Source organism: Callorhinus ursinus, unplaced genomic scaffold (assembly GCF_003265705.2).
Source record: "Callorhinus ursinus isolate GAN/ISIS: 27379988/994484 unplaced genomic scaffold, GSC_fseal_2.0 scaffold5, whole genome shotgun sequence".
Taxonomy (NCBI): domain Eukaryota; kingdom Metazoa; phylum Chordata; class Mammalia; order Carnivora; family Otariidae; genus Callorhinus; species Callorhinus ursinus.
The window spans coordinates 54,438,701-54,461,438 of record NW_027397067.1 but is presented as its reverse complement, the minus strand read 5'-3'; the positions used below and the strand labels follow the sequence as shown (position 1 = coordinate 54,461,438).

Here is a 22,738-nt window from a genome sequence, read left to right as displayed (position 1 = left end):
AGGAGGATCAAGAAAGGGATCTTATATGGTGCACTCAGTGATTTACTCATGAATGCAGTAAGAAACACAAAAACAGCATCTTTCAGTAGAATCTGACTAAATGGAGGATAGCATTGTGACTAAAAATTTTAGGGAAAGAGCCCTCATTTATATTAATGCAATTCAAAATTGTGTGTATCACATTTTGGGGGGCTCCATAAAGAAGCTGCACCTCAGTGTTTAAAATTATTGGATGTAAAACTATGACCCACAAATGAGCAAGACTTAAATATGCAAAGAACTCAAAGTGTTTATTAATCCCTTTGAAGGACTACTACAATTAAATCATGTGGATGCTTCCCAGTTGGCTAGAGAACAGGACTGCTCAAAGGTTTCAGGTTGAAAAGCCTCCCACAGCTCTCTAGGCCAGAAATTTGGCAGTGACAGTGAAAAACTACAAAGACAAATTCCCAAATATTTATCATATGATTTGTATTCTGCAGTCATTTCCAGTTTCAATGGCAACAGTGGAGAGGAAAGGATGAAGTCAGGTTACAGGACTAAAATGCTTGAGAAGGGGCTTGAATATCTAATGCACATTTCTGCAGAAGGCCCAGAGTCAGGACTATGTAACCACGGACCTGCTGTGAACCTTTCCTTACTAAAGCTCACCAGAACAAACAAATTACCTTTTGGCAAAAGACCCTCAGAAAACCTGTTTTGAAGGAGAACCATATTCTTCTAATTAAAAAAAATGAAGAAGCAGAATTTTCTACTCAAACTCCCTCTGTAAATCACCATTATCTCTATTTGTAAATTATGGAGAAGTGGCTGGTTTGTAGTAAAGTGTAATAATAGAGCTACTCTGGCAAAATAGAATGAAGAAGTGAGTACATTTCTTGGCATTAAGGAGTTATTGTGTGTCTATTTAGTTTTTAATGTTCATAGAAACAGCAGTGCTCTATGGAAAAGGAATTCAAGGGATTCAGCCAAGGGAAAGAAAGACTTGCTTGCTTGATTTTCACTTGACCACATTTCTTAATTATGGAGAAAAAAATACACATATGTCCTGTATTAATAAATAGCAATATTTTGTCATGTTTATGTTTGCATTTTTATTTTCACTTTATCTTCACATACAGTTTAAAGGTAGAAATTGAAGTTATTTAATATTTTTAAAAACATTTTTTATTTATGTATTCGAGAGAGCAGAGTGTGTGTGGGGGGAGCAGAGGTAGAGGGACAGGTGGACTTTGTACTGAACACAGAGCCCAACTCGGGGCTCGATCTCATGACCCTGAGATAATGACCTGAGCTGAAACCAAGAGTCAGATATTTAACTGATTGAGCCACCCAAGTGCCCCTTGATGTTATTAATATTAAGTAGGCCTTGCCATTATCCTGTAAGTGTTAAAATGATCATATTTTATGTCATTATTTAGAAATCGCCCAAAAGGATGCAGCATGGCTTAATAGTTGGGTGGAGTTCATTATTCTGCCTTTATTCCTCATGGCATAAAACATGTCCAAACACTGCTGAGGGCACAGAGTAAAATTTAAAAATCACACCTATTCCTACTACCAAGCCAAACTACTTAAATGTCCCCTAATATTTACCAGAGTTCTTGGTACCTACCAAGGAAAGGCTCAGTTAATATTTGAATAAATAAAATCAGTTACTTGTAAATAGTCTGAAATTCACAGGATAGGATTTGTGGCAATAAAAGTATAATTCTGCAAGCAGTTCTTAGGTGAGCATTACAGAAACTGCCTAATTATTATTTGCTTCATCTCCATTGTGATATTTAAAAATTATATCATTTCATATATCTGTTATTGCATAATTAAGAACCAAAAATGAAGAACAGAAGATTCTTAAGTCTGTATTTATTCCCCATTTGCAACATTTCGTCATCCTTTCATAGAGGTGTTTCTGAATTTAGAACTCCATGCAGAGAACTACAGCCTTAACATAGGCAGAAAAAGAATAGTAATTTATACGCAGAAATTACAGGTGTTTACTATGAGAAATGCAAGCATATTGGTTTTAACAAACTCACACTTCTATACTTAGCATCTCAAGCATTAGGAAATCAGCTGCTCTCAAGTGTATTTAAAAAGGGTTGGTAGTGGGGCACCTGGGTGGCTCAGTCAGTTGAGTGTCTGTCTTCAGCTCAGGTCATGATCTCAGGGTCCTGGGATTGAGCCCTGAGTCCAGCTCTCTGCTCAGCGAGGAGCCTGATTCTCCCTTTCACTCTCCCTCTGTGCTCTGTCTCTCTCAAATAAATAAATAAAATCTTAAAAAAAAAAAAAGGAGTATGGAGTGTTCTAATATTGTCTTGCCCCAGTAACTATTTATTATAAATTTTCCAAGTTTCAAAATAGATCTACTGAAGTCATATGTACAATTGAAAAAGTTACACATTTTCCTGAGTTTATTATAACAAAAAATACAGCAGTGCAACCATATGAGTATTTAAAAATATAAATGCCAGTGTCTTTTTAAAAATTAAATCCTCATCTAGAATTATTTTCTATTTTAATACTAAAAGTCAAGTAAGTGGTAGGGGAAAACAGGAGGAAAAACTATAACAAGGAGTCATGGGAATACTTTTCCAAAGAGTGTTCTTTGAATTCTCACTCAAGAGAAGTGAGTCTATTAGAATAATGAAGCTAAGATTAATATTTTATAATAAATAGGATGAAACATATGTATTTTCTCTGGCAGAAGCTTTTCAAGTTACACCAATTTGGAAGTCATTATTTCACTTGATCACTAAAAAATTCTTTTAAATTGCTCTTCAATTCATGTTATTAGCCCAAAAGCTAACACAGCTTCTGTGTTCATCTTATCTTTAATATCGCTTTATCTTTCCCTAATACTATACATCCCTACAGTTACAGCAGAAAGCATTTTCAAAGCCAGAAATCATTGTCTTCTGTCTCACACTTGAGACCAGAGTAAATTCATGACTCTTACAAGTCATATTTTCCAATAAGCCTGTCTGGAGGGCAGTGGGAATCAGATATTTGTGGTGGGAGGTGGAGGTTGGAGATGAGGAAGTGTTCTAGGTAGAGAAACAACATTTGTGAAAGTCAAAGGTAGGATACAAGGATTAGATTATGAGAGACCTTGTAAACCATACGTTTAGTGTATTAATGTTATCCTCAGGGCAATGGTGAACACTGAATGGCTTCTTCTGGGTCAGGGAATTGCACCATGGGGTGGAGGGTGGTCGAATTTGCACTTTAAAGAGATCACTCTGGCTACTGTTTAAAAATGTGCTCAAGGGGAACAAGTCTGTAGGCCAGATTAGAAATCCAGGTAGGAAGAGATGCAGAGAAATGAACATGTTTTAGAGATAATTAAGAGGTAGAACAGATTTGACTTAGGTTCCAATTAGTTGTAAAGGTGAAGGAGAGAGATGATCTCCCAGTGTCACCCAGCTTCCCAGATCTCTAAGACGATAGCATTTATTAACTTAGAGAACACAGAAGGAAGATTAGCTTTTCGAGGAACTATGATAGATTCAGTTTGGAATACAGTGAGTTTGTGGACGCTCTGGGATCTGAAAGTCAAGATATCTGAATGGATTATGGCATAGTCATGGAATAGAGATGATGTGAATTTCTAAAATTTATGGAAGATCTGCCTATAGGTAGTAATTGAAGCAATTGAAAGATACTACCTCCGGAGGAAAGGTAGGATGAAAACATGAGAGAGTCAAGGCTAGAAACTGAGGAACGTGAACATTTAAGGAATGGCCAGAAAGGATACAGAGAAATGGGAAAAAACAGGAGGGCTGAGGTAGAGAAGGAAAGCAATGTTCAGAAGGGTGGGAATGTTTATCTCAAAGGTTGATGAGTGAAGATTAAGATAAAAACTAACCATGAGATTAAACCATATGGAGGTAATTTTTTTACATTGGGCCTGAGCTTTTGATAGGATGGTGGGTACACGTACATGAGTAGATTGGGTTGGGTGAAGGGGCAGGGAGAGTGCGAGATATGTGAACATAGATTCTTTTTCAGAAGTTTGATGATGAATGGGGAGAAGCAACTGGGTAGTACTAGAGAGATATGAGAGTTTAAGAAAGTCATTTATTTAGTTGGGAAAGAACTCAGCATGTTTAAATGATATGAACTCTGATAGAAAACTAACAGGTTTTCTTGTTAAAGGTAACAAAAAAAAAGAAATATCTAATGATCACAGTGAACATTTATTAAGTGCTTGATATACACTAGACAGTCTTCCAAGTTCTTCACATATATTAACTCTTCCTATGTTCACAATAACCCTATGAGATAGGTACTGTGATTATTCCATTTTACAGATAAAGAAATAGAAACCTGGAGTCTTGGAAGGACTAATGGATGGTATAACTTTCTTTAAGAGGTGGAAAGGGTGGGATCCAAATCCCAAGTAAAGGAATTACCCTTGTACAGAAGAGGGATAACTTCCATTCTAAAGGACCAGAAATAGAGAGGATGGGGTGGAAGCAGATGAATTTGTAGGTTTGTAGGCAAGAGACTGAGTTATCTTAATAGCTTTTATTTTATGTCAATCAGGAGATAAGGGCATGGCATTGCATGAGGGTGGAGCTGGTAGGCTGGTAGATTGGAGGTGTGGGGGTTTCAAGTAGACCCCGTGGAGAATAGGAGAGCATGCTAACAAAGGGGCATACAATGATTGCCAGACAGCACCGTGGTCCCCCTGCAGCCGGACAACAAGTGCTAGTGTGTCATCCACCCTCAGGTAGGTGAGGCATACCTAAAGCTCAGCTTCGGGGCAGAGGAGAGGTAGTGCTGTTCAGAGTATCCAAGAAAGGTCCAGAAGTCTTGGCCTGGAGTCCACCATGAAGTCAGAAGATCTTGGAGGCAAACCAAGCAGGTAGAGTGTGTGGAGAAGGGCAGGGAAGAAGTGAGGGGTGTAGATCCAATTGATAGGCACTTACTTGCAACTTCTTCAGAACTGGAGTTTAATTAGGAATGGATTGTGTCCAAAGACTAAAAAAAAAAAAAAAAAAAAACAGGGAATGGGTTGTGTCCAAAATTATAAGATCTATTTTCTAATCTTTGAAAGATGTATAGGAACTCTATACTTCCTGCTTAATTTTTCTGTAAACCTAAAACAAAAAATATGGAGTCTAATAATTTAAGAAATAGATCTGGAAATACAGACAGTAGGGACTATCTGAATATGACTTACAAATATGACTTGACTTTGCTTGTCTACTACAGTGGCTCAGGAGATAAAAAGAAGAAAAGCATTCTGAACCATTATCTATCACACTACAAAGCACATACATATTATCACATGCCCACTGAATATTGAGTCTAGTCATTGGTATTCAGTTATGTGTAGCCTTAAACTTTGAAAATTTTCTGAAAGTGATGAAAATTTGAATAAGGACACTGTTAAGGTTTTTTATGAAGACTGACTTGCAAACTAAAAGAACTTTACCTGTCAGGAGAAAAATTCACTAATGCACCAATAGGTGGCAGTATAACATGGTGTTCTTGAAATTTTAAATAATACTACTAATTAAAATATTGATTGAAGCACCAGGTATGTGCTTGATGCTGTATTAGGTAATCAGAACTCTGAGACAAAGCCCTTTCTTCCAGATGGTGACAGTCAAACAGTAAAGATTTAAGGGGAAACCTAAAGCTTCTCTCTGTATCAATCCATCATAGGCCAGTATGTAGGGCAGCAGGTCTCTCAAAGTAAGAAGGGTTGGAGGTGGCAGGGAGAAGTTCAAGGAAAGGGAGGGAAGGGGAAGAGAGGAGACAGAAAAGAACAGAAGAGAAAAAGAGAAAGGAACTCTAAAGCAGCCAAAATTATAAAAGGACCTACTCATCCCTTGAAATTCATTTCACAATTCACCCCTGGAAGCCTCAGACCCCAAACTAATTTGGACATTGGCAAGCCCTCAGGGCATTCATCTATCAGGATGCTAACACAATGAGTAGTGTAACAGCCAATGGCCATGCCCATGTCTCTATTGGACTGTGAGATACTTGAGGACAGGAAACACTGTCTTTTAATATTCTGGAAACAGTGCCTGAGCCAGTACCTGGCTCAGAATAGGAACAAAATAAACACTAATGGATAGATGGATGGATGATAGGTATCAGGCTATTTATCGTGGCTTCTACCTTTTTAATCTTACTTTGGGAAGAAAAGTCCTGTCAATATCTTTTCCCATGGAAAATTCACTTTCTATCTCATAAGTCACCTGGGGAAAAACTTAATAAAAGTTAAAATAAAAATCTTCCAGATAAGGAGATTATGAAAAAAGCAAGCAGGAGGTAGAAATGGTGGTTGATCCTGAGAAAGAGAAGGTATGTATTAAGCTCTGCCATGTGCCGACATAAATGATAGGCTTTGCTTGTATTCTTATCTAATCCTTACAACAGTATTATGAAGTAATTACTGTTATTAAGTCCATTTTATAGGTGAGAAAATGAGGATCAGAGAAGTTAATTTTCCCAAAGACATTAACTGGTAGAAAATAACCTTCCAACCAACCTTCCTTCCTCACACCCTCCCTCCCTCCCCTGTCCCTCCCTCTCTCCTTCCCCCCTCCCTCCCTCCCTCCTTTCCTTCCTTCCTTCCTTCCTTCCTTCCTTCCTTCCTTCCTTCCTTCCTTCCTTCCTTCCATTTTTTCTTCCTTCCTTCTCCTTTTAATTAACATGCACTTATCATATGCTGAATCCTAGAGGGATTAAACAGTTTGTCTAAGCCTACCCAGTCAGAAAGAGGCAAAGAAGGACTCACCAGCCTATGGGATATGACAATCCATATTCTTTATTAAACTACTTTTTTTTTAGAACAGATGTCTTTGCAGACTTCTGGGAACTCATTTCACTTTCTTGTTGTCCCTTGAATCAGCATCACATTGTAGCAGGCCACTAGCTGGGCTTCTATTTGAAAGGGACACAGATGTTTTTCTACCAGCCTCTGAGTTGAGGTCATTTGTCAAGCTTGAATTTGCTATTCTCTAGCATACCACTGGCAACTCTTCTGAAACATTTGGCTGGTCCAGTAAACACTAGGGCCAGGAACCTGGGAAGCTACCCTTGAGCTTCTGAGTTTCTGGCTGCAGCCGCAGCTGTTTGTCAACAGTGGTAAGGAGGACCAAGAGCCTCATATCCTTGCCCAATCAGAGGAAAACAGAGGTAACTTCTGGGAAAACAGTGGGCATGGGAGCTTACCACAGCCATCCAGAAATAGCCAGATGTGATGGCATCAAGAGGCCCCAAGTGAGAATTTTATTCTCATTTTAACAGTCTTGTTTTTGATGCTCAGTAGATAAGCCTGAAAGCAAATACACGAAGATGCTAACAGAAGGAGTATGGATAATTGATGTTAGGGCAAGGAGATGATGATTAGTTTTTTTTTCCCAAAATTTTGATGACATGGTTTTTGTATTCTTTAAAAAGAAAATACTAAAGCTATCTTTTTTAAAAGTACTTTTTTTCTTCTTTGATGAAACAGTATTCTAGAAATAGCTAAAGAAGACACAGGCAGATGAAAGAACATCCCAAATTCTTGATTTATTCTTATACAGATTTTTCTGCAGTGTATTAGAAATTTAGCAGAGACTAAATTTACTCATTAGGTCACAGGATTTCAGGTGATGAGGGAAGAGGGTTCACAGCAATGACCTAGGAGGTGGAAATAAAGCAACCCCTTCCCCCACCCCACTCCCAAAGTCCAACTGGCTTGGTGCTTCTTGGTTTCCCTTGGACTCCTGCAGCTGCATCATAGCAGTTGGCCGCTAGGGGCGCTCTGTCCCATTGTGCAATACTGCTCTTGCCCTTTGAGTAGACAATCTCAAAATCCCCCCTCCTCCCATCTTTTAGTAGAAATAAAAGCAAAATTACAAAAAATAAATAAGTAAAAATAAGAAGAAGAGCATTTACTAGAAAGATGAGCATAAAACAAGTACAAAATCTTGGAAATAAATGATATATAATGGAGAATAGATTCTTCTAATGTAACTCAAATCTAGCCACAGATCTCCTTTCTGGGAACACATTATAAATTTCTTTTCTAAACTGAGACTGGTGTGAATGCTGAATCAATCCTTCAGAGCCTCTAACCTGGGCTACCTGCTGTGCCCCTGCTGCATGTGAAAAGAGTCTCAGCCTCATCTTCTCTTTAGGTAACTCTCCCACTGGGCTCAGGCAGCTTTTAACCACCCTATGCTTCTCATGCTTCTGGTCTCTTGGTCTCCTAAGAATGGAAGGTGATTTGCCCTCAGCCCAGAATTCAGCCTCTAGATTTAGGCCTTCCTATGCCTACCTTACAGATAACTTTCTTTGCCCTTTCTACAAGTCCATAAGACCCACACATCTTACTGTCTTTCTAGTCATTTGAAGCTTTTCATTGGGTAAATGTCAAGACTCAATTTCCCCTATCCAGATGGCAAACTTTACACTCATACTTTCCAGAGTATCTTAGTTTCAGTCATTCTAACCTACTGTCCCAATAAGTATACACTTACTTGTTCAACCACGTGTTCCCAATTTGTTCAATATAATCACCATCCCTATGTCTTTGGCTAGTATCTCCCCCTATTCTCAAAAATGGGCAAAAGGCCACAAACAGCAGATGGCATTTGAGGAGGACTACCTCATGTTTGCTCCCCCATCAGGCCAGTGGAAGACTGTATCCATATCATCCTTTCAAGCCCCAACCCTCAGCCTCTTCCTGTTTACCTGGACTTTCCCTTAATTCCTGTTCTTCACCTGAAAGATGCATCTGACTTTAGACTTATTTGCAGAGCAGAGATAACTGACACACTCTGAACCTGGCCTTGCCTCAGGTTACCCACTCCCCTTTCTGTCCCACGTACTCTCTGGGCTCCCTCCTCAGGGAGTGACCTTGCAGAATTCTACTCATTACAGTTTTAACATCAAAATCCCTTAACCATATAGTAACAATAACACACATACAGTAAGAGGAGGATTGATCACTCACACGCTTCTAAGGGAAAATGGGCAGCTCTCTCCCTGGTAAGAAAAATATGAGTCTCCACCCCACCACAAAAAATCCCAGGATGCCCCAGAATGCAGTTTCTTCTCCTCATGACGTGTTGTAAAGCACGTCAGCTGCTCCTTGTTGCTGTGCAGATCACCCAACATCGGGTCACTGAGACAGAAGGCAGCGCTAGCTCACACAGCTGATAGGATTAGGAGATGGTGCTTTGTCAGCCTTGACTGAGTCGAGAGAAGCCCTCAGCATACGCAGGTGAGCTGTGAGAGACAGAGTGGATGTGGGGGGCTGTGATGGGTCTCGGTTGTATGGTGCAGACGTTTTCTCTTTGCAATGCATTCGTGTGTATTATCTTTTCTGTTAAGTTTGCAGTCTGCTGGTGGGGGGGGTTCCTAGTGATAAAAAACCTGTCCTTTATCATATCTGATTTCAGGGATTGGCCACATGCACCTCACAGGATTTTTGTGAGGCTCAAATGAGATTATATGTGTGAAAGAGCTCTGAAAATATAAAGTTTTGTGTAAATGAAAGCTATTATTCATTTAATTATAAATTTCACATAAAGAATTAGATAATGTATCCCAAATTTGGGGGCATAATTACCTGTACACACTCCTTTTCCCCCAATCTATAACACCCTATCTCCCATTCCTTCCGAGGCGCGGGCAGGGATGTTATTTATAATCTTGAAAGGTTCTAGCCTTCTAAAGCAGTTGATATTCTCTAAAAACCAGCATTACATTCATTTCTAAAGGAAAAACCGCAAAATTACAAAACAAGACAGGAAAATAAGTAAGTAGAAATGGAAAATGATGCATGAGAATATTTTAAAAGATGAAAGATGAATATGATACACTATATTAGATTATATCTCTTTGATGGTATAATCCAAACGTTATAAGACATTATTCTTAATGACATGAGAAACACTTAAATGAAATTAAAGGCGGCATAGATATTATCATTTGTAAAACTTGCCTTTTAGAACAGCAGAAAAACAGGCTTGGGTTCCAAAAGTACAGAGCTAAGAGCGGTTAGAGCACTAAATCATCAGCCTTTCCCTTGGCGGGGTTGCTATGGTGACAGCAGGGCTACCACACAGCCTCTCACTGCCTGCACTTCTGCAGTAGAAGCTCTCACTGAACACATGTTGGATTTTTTAGGCACACACCCCATCATCAAATACAAAGACATATTGGAAGCAGCTTTATGAGTCATTTGCAAAACAGAAGTTGTGTCTCTTTCCTTCATCCTGTACTGATGGGCCCCTTATGGGGTTATAGAATTCAGTCATTCATGCATTCATTCCTTTGACTGTTGTATATTGAGTGCCTACTGTATGACAGGACCTGTACTAGGCGCTACCTATGATCCCTGGTGGAGACAGAAAGATAAATAGGGAATTCTGATACAAGATCATAACAGCTCTCCTGGGGTACATTAAAAACAGGTGTCCTGGAAATATGTAAGGACTGACCTTGGGGGATCAAGGGAGGTTTCCTGGAAGAAGCTGTCTCTAAAATGAAACTTATGTATCTTTAGGAGTGGAATAGGATTAAGGGGAGTGAGCTGCAAGAAAAGCTCGACACAGAGGGACCAGCATGTGAACAGTCTAGAGGAGAAAGTAAGCGGGATACCTCCAGAGAACTGAAAGTTCTACAGTTTGAGTGTTATCCATGTGCATGGGGAGGCAGAGTTGCCAAGGGGTGGAGGGTAGGGATGGATGGGGGGAGGGATGGGTAGACAAGAAGTGGTAATAAATGAGCTCAGAGAGGTAAACAAGACCAGATCATGAAAGGCCTCTGTGCCATATGCAGGAGTTTGAATACTACTTGGAGGACAACTGAGAAGTCACTAATGAGTTTTAATGAAGAAACGTGGCTTGATCTGGCCATTCTGAAAGGCCTTGTGGAAAAATTTAAAAACTGTCAAGAAAGGAAGAAGAGGCAAGGTTGGAAGCAAGACAACTCCAGTTAGACCACTACTGCAATAATCTGGGATGTTTGTGGTTTAGACTCTAAAGGAAGATTGTAGAGTTGTTGAACAGTGGACATAAGTAATCAGATTCAAGATATTATTACTAGAGTGGCATGGAGATAACTTGTTGGTTTCTGCTATGTGGGGGCCACATGAGGGAGATGAAAAAGTCTAGAATGACTCTGAGGTTTTTTGTTGTTGTTTTTAAGGTTTTATTTATTTATTTGACAGAGAGAGACACAGTGAGAGAGGGAACACAAGCAGGGGGAGTGGGAGAGGGAGAAGCAGGCTTCCTGCTGAGCAGGGAGTCCGATGTGGGGCTCGATCCCAGGACGCTGGGATCGTGACCTGAGCCGAAGGTAGACGCTTAACGACGGAGCCACCCAGGCGCCCCGACTCTGAGGTTCTGACCGGGTGTTTCTATTCTTAGGCCCCCAGATTCAATTCTCAGTTCTCAGTAGGTAAGTCAGAAGCACTTTTTGGCCCCTAACAGTCCATTCCTGTGTCATATGTCCTTGGGCTCCTAATTCTGGAAATAATAGACTGTAGGAATCATCCTGGACCATCACTTTCCTGAAGTCCTTATCTAAGACAGTGCGGGTATGGAAAGTATGAATTAATCGCCCCTCCCTCCAAATAAAGAATTCTAAGATTACCAAGCTCACTGCTTAAGAATTCTAAGTAGATTGAAAAGGCATAAAGATGTATGGGATAAAATTTCCTTAGGGATATAGGAAAAAGGCAAATTGATTTCACTAATCCTCTGATTTCAGGCTCTCTCTTGCTCATGCTGCTTATTCCTAGATTTGAGATTTGAGGACTCAGAAAAATGCTGTTTGGAAGACAAATGGGGATGGTGGTGGTTCAAATACAATTTTCAAGGATTACAGTCCTCCCACATACAATGCTGGGTGTAAGGATCAGACTGTTTCCTGTCTACATTGCTGCTTAGAATATCCTCCAATTCTGAGTGAAGGACATCTAAGTTATATATGTTGAGTTCCATCATTAGATAAGATTATATCAGGTGTTGTAAATAAGGCCCATGACCCAGCTGATGATCTCTATTTTAACTTCTCAGTTGGCTGGGTTTTTGAGCTTTTTTGAACAAATTTGCGTCACAAATGCTTTTTCTGCCTGTCATGTAAGAGGCCTCAGCAAATATTGAAGGGGTGACCTGGGTGTGACTCAACGACCCCTTGTAAAGTTCTGTTCAATAAACTGGGTACAGCTGTTTTGTTTTCCCCATCTAATCCTCACAGGTACCTTTGAGGTAGATATTATTATTATTTTCCCTCAGTTTAACAAGCATAAACTTGAAGTTCACAGAGGTCAAGAACTTTATGGTAAAGGCACTCAGCTGGGAGGGAGTAGAGTGCTGCCTTGCACCCGGGTTTCTGAGTTCAAGTGTAGTCACCTTCCCCTAGCAGTGTGCCTGGAGCTCATTCCCAGCTGCTGCAGCGCAGAGATGGAGAAAAGGCTGCCCTGGATCTTAAAACAGCCTGGCTTCCCCAAGCCCTTGGGAAGCAGCCTCTTCGTTCTTTTCCTGGCCCTTCTGATGCAAATCCCCCAAGGAGAATCGGCCTTTGAGATCCCTGAACGAGATGCTGTGTCAGTCCTGCAGCATTAAGGTTGCAAGCATTGGCTTGGCTGGGGTTCGGGTGCAGGGGAACCCGCCCCATCTCTCTCAGGCGAGGTAATTGTGGGGAGCCGACTGTTGACTTAAAACCGAGATGGCAGGGAGGGGCCGCGGGGGAAAAACTTTCTCCATTTTGGCCCTCAGTGATGTCGCAGCTTTTCTCCGCTCTCCTATCAGACGTGCGCCCCCCTTCAAATCGGACCCCAGGTGCCAAAGAGAGGGGGTCGGGCACTTGCCGGCTGGAGATGCTCACAGCCCGGGCCTGCCCCCTCGGTGTCGGGCTCAGCAGAGAGGGAGGGGCGCGCGGCGCTAGGGGGAAGTGCCAGCCGCGAGACCGGGCGGGCGGGCCCGACGAGTCACCCGGGGGTCCGGCAGGTGAGGGAGGTGGCGGGGAGGCGGCGGCGCCCGGGGAGCGGCGGCGGGCCGCGGCGGCGGCACCACGTGTCTGGCCGGGGCGGGGCGGCCGGGCGCGCCCTCGGAGCGGAGAGAGCGGCAGTGGGGGCGGCGGCGGCGGCGGCGGCGGCGGCGGCGGCGTGTCGGCCCCGCAGCAGCCGCCGCCTGCAGCCCGCGCGGGCTCAGCGCAGTGTCCTCGCTCCTGTGCCCGCAGGTGCCTCCTCCTGGACGGCGGCAGCGGCGGCGCGGGGACCCGGCGGGCAGCAGAGCGATGGGACCCCTTCGAGAGACCAAGGTAAGGAGGGCACGTCGTGCGGGCGCGGCTGGCAGCGTCCGTGGGCGCGGGAGAGCGGGGGGGAGGGAAGGTGGGCACTGCGGGGCAATGGGCGAGCCAGGTGAGGGCTGGAGGGGTGGCGTTCAGAGTCGCGGGGAATGGGGACAGAGAGGTGGTGGGGGACCCTGGGAGGGTAGAGGGGCATTTGCTCAGGTGATGAGACCCAGGAGATGGGAAGATGGTAGTGGAGGAAAAGATTTGAGGGGTTGACATGAGGATTAAAAGATTGACTTTGGAGGGTTAATCCATCTCCTGAAATTGGGGATTTGGGATCTGGCTCTCAAATGATGTCCAGTGTGTGATGTGAATAAAAAGGATTTGGTGTTCTGGTGACTGAGAAATAAGGTCCCCCTGCATGTCAGCGACCCAGCATTGGTTCAGGGTCTGCGGTGTGCTGAGAGTGGCTGACGTGGGATACCTGCTGGGTGACTGATGTGCCGAACAAATCCCGAGGCTGGGTGCGGCTTTCGCCCTGGATGGGGTGGATGCCTGAGCGACCTTAGGAGCTCCCCGCGGCTGAGGCTTTCCCTTCAGTTCCTGCACTGTGCAGACCTCGTGAGGTGTTGACTTTGGCAGCGACCCTTCCTGGTAAGCCTCGTGGAAATGGGCAGGAGGTCATGTTTCCAAATAGTGTTTGTTACCCAATCCAAACGCCTTTTTCAGTTGCAGAGGTTGGAGGGAGCGGTGAGTTTTTTGCAAAGAGCTCCTCCTAGGAATCCATTTTAATAAGGCAGGGTGGTGGTGACCCCGAAAAACACGACTTAAGGCTTGCTCTGCTTCTAGATGATATGCCTTGTTACCTAAGCTTTTAGTCTCAGTTTCCTCATCTGTAAATAGGGATTTAAGTTAGTGTCTTCTCTGTGGCCTGGGTTGTAAAGGTCAAATGGGATAATGGTTGGGAAAGCACTTTAAAAATTAGAAAACCTTGCCAAAATATTACTTTCTATGCATTTTTAAAACCAAGGCATCGCCCTCTGTGTTTAATGCCGTGTTTTTAAGGAGAGAGAGAAAACTCTCTTCTCCTGGGTGTCCTGTAAGGAAAACAAAAGCTAAACATGATGTAAAAGGTGGAGCCATCTTACTGGGTATTGGATTTTTGTTTGCTTTTCTGTTGGCAACAAGCCTTGTGTACCAGGATATTAATAAATAATTAAGATCCTGGCCGGAAGAGGAGGGATTTGAAAGATAAGTCTGCATGATCTATCAGGAAAGAATTGTTCCAGGTATAGTGTTCTACTTTGTGAGCAGACCGGAAAGCAGAAATCAGATTGTCACAGCTAATTCAGGGAAAGCAAAATGGAAGTCTAGAGGAAATCAACTAATAAGCCAGAGTGTGCTGTGAGTAATAAAGAAAACCAGCGGAAGCTTGAATGTGAGAGAAAAAGCCAGAGTGGGGAGGTGAGTTAGGAATTGCATGGGTGAATGGAATGGCTTTCCTGCTAATGGGTGGAAGTGTGTGTGTGTGCACGTGTGTGTGCGCGCACGCTCACCCATGTTCAAGTATGTGCTCTTCAGGAGATTGGAAGGATTAGCTCGGTGGCAGAGTTTTGATGTTCGTTTAAGCTACTGAGATAAGGACTGCTCTGTGAAGATTCAATATTCAGAAATGTGATTTCTTAGATGCTGAGCCCAGAAGGAACAAACAGGAGGAGTTAAGAGGGGGGGAAACAAGTTTCCGTTTGTTTTCTTTTTAATGTCCAATTTTGAGAAGGAGCAGAGAGTGCAGCATCATGAGAAGGAGATTACCCGAAGCCGCATTCCCCGTTTGATTCTTCGGCCCCATCTGCCCCAGCAACAGCACAAAGTGTCCCCAGCTTCTGAGTCTCCCTTCTCTGAGGAAGAGAGCAGAGAGTTCAATGCCGGCAGCTCTGGGCGCTCAGCGAGGACCATAAGCAGCAACAGCTTCTGCTCAGGTATAGTACCCCTGGAAGCCACACAATCAAGAAGTCTGTGCTCTGCTGGTGCACCGTGAATGGACTGGGGTGTGCCCTTTAGAGCCTAGATCTACACTTCCACTATTAGGATGAATTGTCTGAAGATGCACCTTTTTGGCCCTTTTGACCTTCACATGGTTCAACCCTAATGGAAATTTGCACCTGTTTTTCTATGTTATTCTAGTTTATAATTTACCACATGAAACTAACTTGTTTCTATGACTGTTTAGAAAACGATTCCTTTGTTAAACCTGGGAAATGTGTTAGCTTGCGTTTTATAATAGCAACCTTTATAAACCTGTGTACTTCTGATTATAGAATCCCCAAAGACAAAACACCTCCTAATGAATGAGGTCAGGATCCAGGAGGCTTATCTCCCAGGGCGAACCTGACCTTGTCGTTTAGAGGAAAAGAGCAGAGGCTTTGTAATCTGCCACACCTGAGCTGGAACCCCTGACCTTTCACCATTTACAAGCTGAATGACCTTGGGCAAGTGGCTTAACCTCCTTCAGCCTCAGTTGTTACATCCATAAAATGGGATGATAACACCTACCTGTACAGTTGCTGTAGTGTTGAATGAGACCTAAAGGTAATCCTAGTACAGTGCCTGACATAGAGGCGCTTAATACATGATGGTTCTTAAAAAAAATGAACTAGGGATGTCACTTTTGGCACACGATTAAGGAAGTTTCCTTAAAGTTGTGAGCACATTTGGTAAAGGCACAAACCTCTTCATAGCTTCTCAAGGTGCCACCGTTATCAAAGACAGAGCCTATTACAACCCATTAAAGCACATGACTTGGACTGACTTGTATTCTTTGAGAAGTATTAGAAAATTGGGTAAAATTTAAAAGAGTGACTGTCTTGTGAGTAATGAAGAATGTTTCATAGTGGATAATTTTTAGGACTTATTTAGGGAAAATGTAATTAGAAGGTTAATGTATGTATGTGAAGGGACATGTGAATCAAGATGCTGTGATTAATTTCCTAATTTAGCAGGATACAATATCCCATTATTTTTAGTATCAATATATTTTTCAGGGTTCTTTTAAGTGCAGCTTTGGATTTCTTACATAATTTCATGGAATAATTCTATCCCATGCATAAATTGTACATTAGAAATACTATGCTGCTAATTATTTTTCTCTGTAAAGCCTCAGATTTTCTGCTTGATTCTGAAAAAAAATTCTATCCAAATATTTAAAGTTTGTTTCTTGCCATTTGGATTATATGAATCTAGTTTAAAATGGAGACCCACTGATGGTTTGCTTGATACTCTTGCAAAAAGAAAACACAAAGGTACCTAGAACCTGGAAACATGTTTGCTGAAGGCAGTGCTGTTTGCTTTAACTCCATTTTGGGGCTCAGGGATCACTCTGCTTGCGTGTGGACAAACCCAGGGGATATCATTTCCAACTGACATCCTTTGTTTACATAACTCCATTCCACATTTATTCCCGATATTTTCTCCATATAGTCATTTTCTCTGTGACTGACTTCAGGGTGAGTAGTGTTAGAAGAAAAAAAAATGGTCAAAACAAAAGAAAAACTCCACATATATTTTAGAAAATACATTAGGCAAACCAAGAAAATTATTAATTTTGGTTATGAGTCACTCCTTCCAAGACCCATTCCTGGATGATCGCTCCTTCCCAGGAGACCTGTCTCCCACTAAGGCCATAATGCTGTACATGAAAATCGAAAGGAGATATTGATCCTTCTGCCATTAACTAGCTGAGAATTGAGTGGCAGAAGCATCTAATTATGGACGTCCATAAACCTGTCTTTCCATCTTTAGCCTCGCATCCAGTCTCTGGGTAGGAGTCCCTCTGTTCCTAGGCCTCATCTTTCTGTGTTGGTGCTTCCACAAGGTTTCGGTCGGTGCCTTTCCTTCTTCGCCTTCCTTTCCTATGGAGCCCCCCCCCCCCCCCCCGCCCCCCCTCTGCTTTGAGTGCTGCGCTGACTAAAATTGACAGGAACCCCCTTTGGGGGCATGTTAATGATGCTTTAGGAGGTCGGTCGGTGGATGGGAAATAAATGGGTTTGGGACTATGGGGAGCATTAAAGCTGTAGGCAGTGAGGTAGAGAATGTACAACATGTCCAACCAGCAGGGGGAAATAGCTGGTTTTAATCCAGCCACTTTAACACTGAGGCGAGAGTATGTGTTGGCTGCTTAATCGTGGCATTTAAGTTAGAGACCAAGGCACATGCAAACATTAAAAATGCCATCCTCTGCTAGGACTAACCTAAAATAATTTAGCGATCTTCTGTAGCTTCATAGCCTTACAAGTGATCATTCTGCATTAGCTTGTGTTCTTTATAAATCATCATGTTCAGTAATGCAAAAGGTGACATGCAGAGTTAGGGGGGAGTCTTACAATCAGGTAGTGAAATTATGGAGGAATATGATGCAATTTAATTTGAATATTACATTTTCACAACTGCAAACTGGAGACTCTTTCCCCAAATTTGTATCAAAGGCATTAATTGGGAAGAGCATCGTATGTTCTAAGATACTCAGTTTTTAGAAGAAGGATGTGGTGAGTTTACATGAAATTAAATTTACCTAATATAAATAATTATCCTTTACTTTGAGAGTCTGGCTTTCCTATCCTTTATATGTTATATTATATTTTTATTTTATAATGTTATAACAAAAGTCAGGATGGTGGATGGTGTTTAAACTTGAGCAAAACAAATGACAATTCTACATTGGTGTGTTCTCCACATTAACCTTATGTTTTTCTTTTAATTTTACTGATCTGTGAAATTAAAAGATCAGGAATTGTGTATTTTCAAAGTGACCTGTCCATTTTTGCCTACTCTCTCCATCCTTCCCCCACTTCACTGCCTTCCCCTTATTTTCCCCCGGGAGTCTTGACAAGGAACATTTAATGACTTGATATTCTATATGCTAATTTGTATGTTGTATCTCCCTCATTTCAGAGAAAGGAGTTGTGTGTGACCTTTTGCAATTCATTTGGGGTGTATCCCCAAAGAGCGTTTCTTTTAATAGCTTCTTATTAACAGATTTCTTTGAAGATATGCCTGTGTTTTGTGCACTTCATCGGCACGTACGTTTTGTACTCTGACATCAGTCTCCCGATAAAACAGTCTATCCTTTACAGTTTGTATTTGGTCTTAGTCACTGTGACCTTTATTGGACACAGTTAAGTTTATATGGTATTGGAAGCCAGGCCCTATTCTGTGTGCATGTCAAGTAAAATATTATATATTCTTGGTAAATATTAACTAAAGTTTAAAAAAAAAAAATACATAAGGAAGTACAGTTAACAGTAAGTCAATAGAAACAAAACATGCTTTCATGTCCCCTCTTTTATTTTTTAAGTTTATTTATTTTTAGAGAGAGGGAGAGAGAGCGAGCGAGCAGGGGGAGGGGCAGAGGGAGAAGGAGAGAATTTCAAGCAGACTGCCCGCTGAGCGCGGAGCCCACTACAGGGCTCCATCCCACAACCCTGAGATCTTGACCTGAACCGAATTCAGAAAGTTGTACACTTAAACGACTGAGCCACCCAGGTGCCCCCCCACTTTTATTTTTAAACAGTTTTTGTAACCAGTGGCTCAGAATACCAACACTGCGTCTTCCTTCCCCCAACCCTTCTGCCCCGTTGTTTCTTGTTTTAACACACCGTGAGAAGTGATAAAACCCGTATTTGTGATTTGTGTCCTGGGTGTGGCCCATTGAATTAGTCCTCTTGTCCATTCTTCACCCCTCTCTTTGTTGGTAGTGAATTCTGTTTGCCATCCTACCGTGGTGGTAGGGTCAGCCACTCTTGGAAAAGCCCAGGACCTGCATAAGTCAGTCCCCTCCATCAGTCACTTGACATGGTTAGCAGCATGCTGTGCATTCCTCCCTGCTGAGCTGAGGTAATAATTACCCCTTGCAGCTGGGAGGCAGATGGATTGCCGGGTTTTACTCTAGTTCTCCTTGGGGTGCCTTGTAAACATGGCAGGTGGAATGAACTATGGGTAGAGAACACTGGTAGTTTTATGGGAGACCAGTGATTTCTCAGAGTTACTTCTATGTTGCTAAGGTGCACACACAGATACATAGGCAAGTTTGTGACTTAACCCATTAAACACATGTACCGGGTCAATACACTAACCGGTCAGATTCTAAGATTCTCTGCCGTTGAATCCCGAGCAAGGTGTTTGTGGAAAGTATTTTGGGTTTTATAGTGGCTGGGAAAAAATCCTTCTTAGAGTGCCAATGACCTAGAGGTAATCATTGTTGCTGTTTGTGGGAAGAATAATTAGGGCAAATTACAACCTGACCAGTGCCCTGCTGCGACATGACAATACCTCCAAAAATTTGCCAGGCCTTGCCAAACAGAAATATTTCCTCTTTGCCTTTGTCCCGTTGCAGAAACTTGGCATCTGGATAGAGTAAGCCTTTGAACGTAATAATCAGAATGGAGATGAACTGCTTCAACTAAAATGAGCTGTAATACTGAATTACACTGTAATTGAATGATTGCCAACCTGCTGTGAAGAAAAAAAAACAAAAACCCTAAGACTTTAGTATCATTTTAATGAGTAGGGGACCCAGGCACTGTTGTGTAATATATATTTCAAGTGCTTAGCTGCCTCAGCCGCAGAAATAAGTACCTAATGATGTAGGTTACAAATGAGGGATACATGGGCAATATTTCTTTGTGGAGGATGTGGTGACTGCAATTAAAAGGGCAAGAGCAAAATTTTTTGCCATTTAATAACAAATACTTAGCAGCAGGGACAGTGAATGGTAATCATGATGGAATTGGACCATGTCTGAGAGCAGATTACGGTACTTAACATGAAAATCTTTTATGTTCTAAAATACTAAAGATTGTCCTAAAATAATCTGAATTGTTTCTCAATTCCAGAGAATGGTGTTTGTCCACTTTTGAATCCTCAGGAAAACTTGTTTAAAATGCAGATACCTTGGCCCCACCCTAACCTATTATCACAGAATGGGAGGACCCAGGAATCTGTATTTTATAGGCTTTCCAGATGACTCTTGTGCCTCATGAAGTCTGAGCCTCAGTGGCCTGTGTGGGTTTGGGAATTTTGGATGAGGGCTGTGAAGGGTATGCCCCAGTGGCATCACAAGATGAAGAAAGATCAAAGATGATAGAAGTGATGGCCAGCCAAGGTGTTTAAACTCAGGGCATGGGTCAAGGAAATTACCTCCACATTCCCTAGAAATGATAGCTTCTCACCCTGTATTTACAATTCCCATGTCATTAGTCTTAGCATTAATATTCTTTATATCTACATTATTGGTGTAACTTGTGTCCAAGTGGTAGACGAGTAAAAGGGGAGGAGAAAGCATTTTCTTCCTTTATTTTCCTATATAATCCTCTCTCTCTCTGGATTTACCATCCCTAGCATACTTCTCTTTTGCATTTACTCTCTTTGGTACTAGGATGATTTGGGGTACACTGGAAGCAGGTGTACTGGGTCCACTCTTGGTGAGTACCCAGTGGACTCACTGAAAAAGAAAAAAGAGGAACTGTAGCCTGGGAGGAACAGGAAATTCGCCCTTTTTGCAAGCTTCCACAAAAATGTAGTATCCAGTAAGCATTTATTAAATGCCTGCTGAGGATCAGAATTGTGCTAAAGCCATGATAATGAATAAAACAGAGATTGAAAAATCAATTACTGCCTGAAGCCTGGTGCCAAGACTAAGCGGGATAATACATCTTTAGATGCAATTCCCACACGACCACCTTTACTCACCTGTGTTGGTTTTCTGACCCTTTTATCTATGCTCACACTGCACACACTTCTTCCTTATAATCTGAGTTCATCGCTCCATTTATTATCAACATTGGCCTCTCACATTTCATAAACCCAAACATCCAAAGAAGTAACATTAGTTAGTGTGGTGTAGTGGATAAACGTGAGCCTTGACATCATAGACCTGAGTTAAAAGCACGAAATGAGATTAGCAAGGCAGGCCAGGCCACGTCAGGAAGGGTTTTATATGTTGTGCTAACCCAATCCGTGAGATCAAGGATCTATACAGAAACTAGACTAGTAGTATGGAGAGTGAGGCCATCTGAATAGATGACAAAAGAGGGGACTTTGGAACTGGACAGCATGTGCTCCTTCTAACAATACTCGAAATTTTAAGAATTCAGGTTTTTCACTAACTCTGCCAGCTAAGTACCATGCATAAATAGCCGAATGTGGCTCATGGGCTGCCATTTTGCAATTCCTAAAGATCTTGCAGCGTCATGGAAGGGTTTTCAGCAAGAAAGAGTTGTGACTAGATTTAGAATTTAGAAAAATCTTTCTGATTATGTGTTGGACAGTAGATGGAAGGAAGCAGGCATGATGGCAAGGGGCCTGCCTGGTTTGAAGGCCATTGTGGCAGTCTAGTTAAAGACCCTAAAATGATATGGGAGAGGATTTGGGGGCTAGAACATATGGGTCTTAGTCACCAGTTGCAAGGAGAAAGGGCAGGAAAGAGTTATATCTAAATTTCTCCACTGGATGAACACAAATGGAGCAGCAGGGCTGGGGAGAAGGACACTGAGTAAGGTGTCTCCTTCTTGTCTGGAGCTCCAAAGAGAAGTCAGAGATGTTGGTAGCTCAAGTCCGGGGAATTGGTAATATTACCCGAGGGCAGTGCCTGGAGAAAGATTAGAGGCCCAAGGCTAGACCTCCAAGACAAAGCAAGAGTAGACAGAAAAAGGAAACCAAGACACCCAAGAAAGAGTTCAGAGAGGAAGGAGGGGAGTCGGGAATGACAGTGTCTCTAATCCTAAGGGAAGAGTTTCAAGACGAAAATAGCCATCAGCTTCTGATGTCACAGCAAGATTAAGGACTAAGGACGGGGTGCACTAAAAAGTGTTCAAGGGTGAAAAACCACAGGTTATCAGTGATCTTAGGCAGAAACAGTACCAGAAAATCATAGGGATGGAATCCAAACTGTATCAAGCTGAGATGTGAATGGGAGGTGACTAAATAGAGTGTAGACAACTTTATAAAACGAACTTAACTGGGGTGGGAAAGAGGAAATAGAAAGGATGAATACCTACCATTTACATCAACATGGATGGAACTGGAGGGGATTCTGCTAAGTGAAATAAGTCAATCAGAGAAAGACAATTATCATATGGTTTCACCTATATGTGGAATATAAGAAATAGAGCAGAGAATCATATGGGAAAGGAGAAAAAACTGGGAAGAAATCAGAGAGGGAGCCAAACCATCAGAGACTCTTGACTCTGGGAAACAAGCTGAGGGTTGTAGATAGGGAGGTGGGTAAGTGGGTGATGGGCATTAAGGAGGGTACGTGATGTGATGAGCACTGGGTGTTATACACAACTAATCATTGACTACTACACCAAAAAAAAAAAACAAGTGTTGCATTTATAATAAAGATAGGGCTTTTATCAAATGACAGGTGTTTTGATAAAGTTTTTAGGCTGAGGGAAAATGGACAAGAAAGAAAAAAAGACACACA

General features: G+C 42.0%; 1 protein-coding gene across 7 annotated transcripts in view; it reads left to right on the top strand.

The window, feature by feature from the left end:
* The window catches only part of SYBU (syntabulin), a 112,090-nt gene that overhangs the window by 28,921 nt on the left and 60,431 nt on the right, over positions 1-22,738 (top strand). Inside the window, exons 1-3 of one of the 7 annotated variants that reach the window (XM_025871507.2) lie at positions 9,115-9,238; positions 13,207-13,287; positions 15,038-15,239. In XM_025871507.2, coding sequence (XP_025727292.1) covers positions 13,264-13,287; positions 15,038-15,239 — 226 coding nt within the window. In that variant the 5' untranslated portion in view covers positions 9,115-9,238; positions 13,207-13,263. Of the gene's footprint in view, positions 1-9,114; positions 9,239-13,097; positions 13,288-15,034; positions 15,240-22,738 lie in introns of those variants that run through there. The other 6 variants (XM_073893113.1, XM_073893112.1, XM_073893111.1 and 3 more) reach the window with 6 other exon arrangements.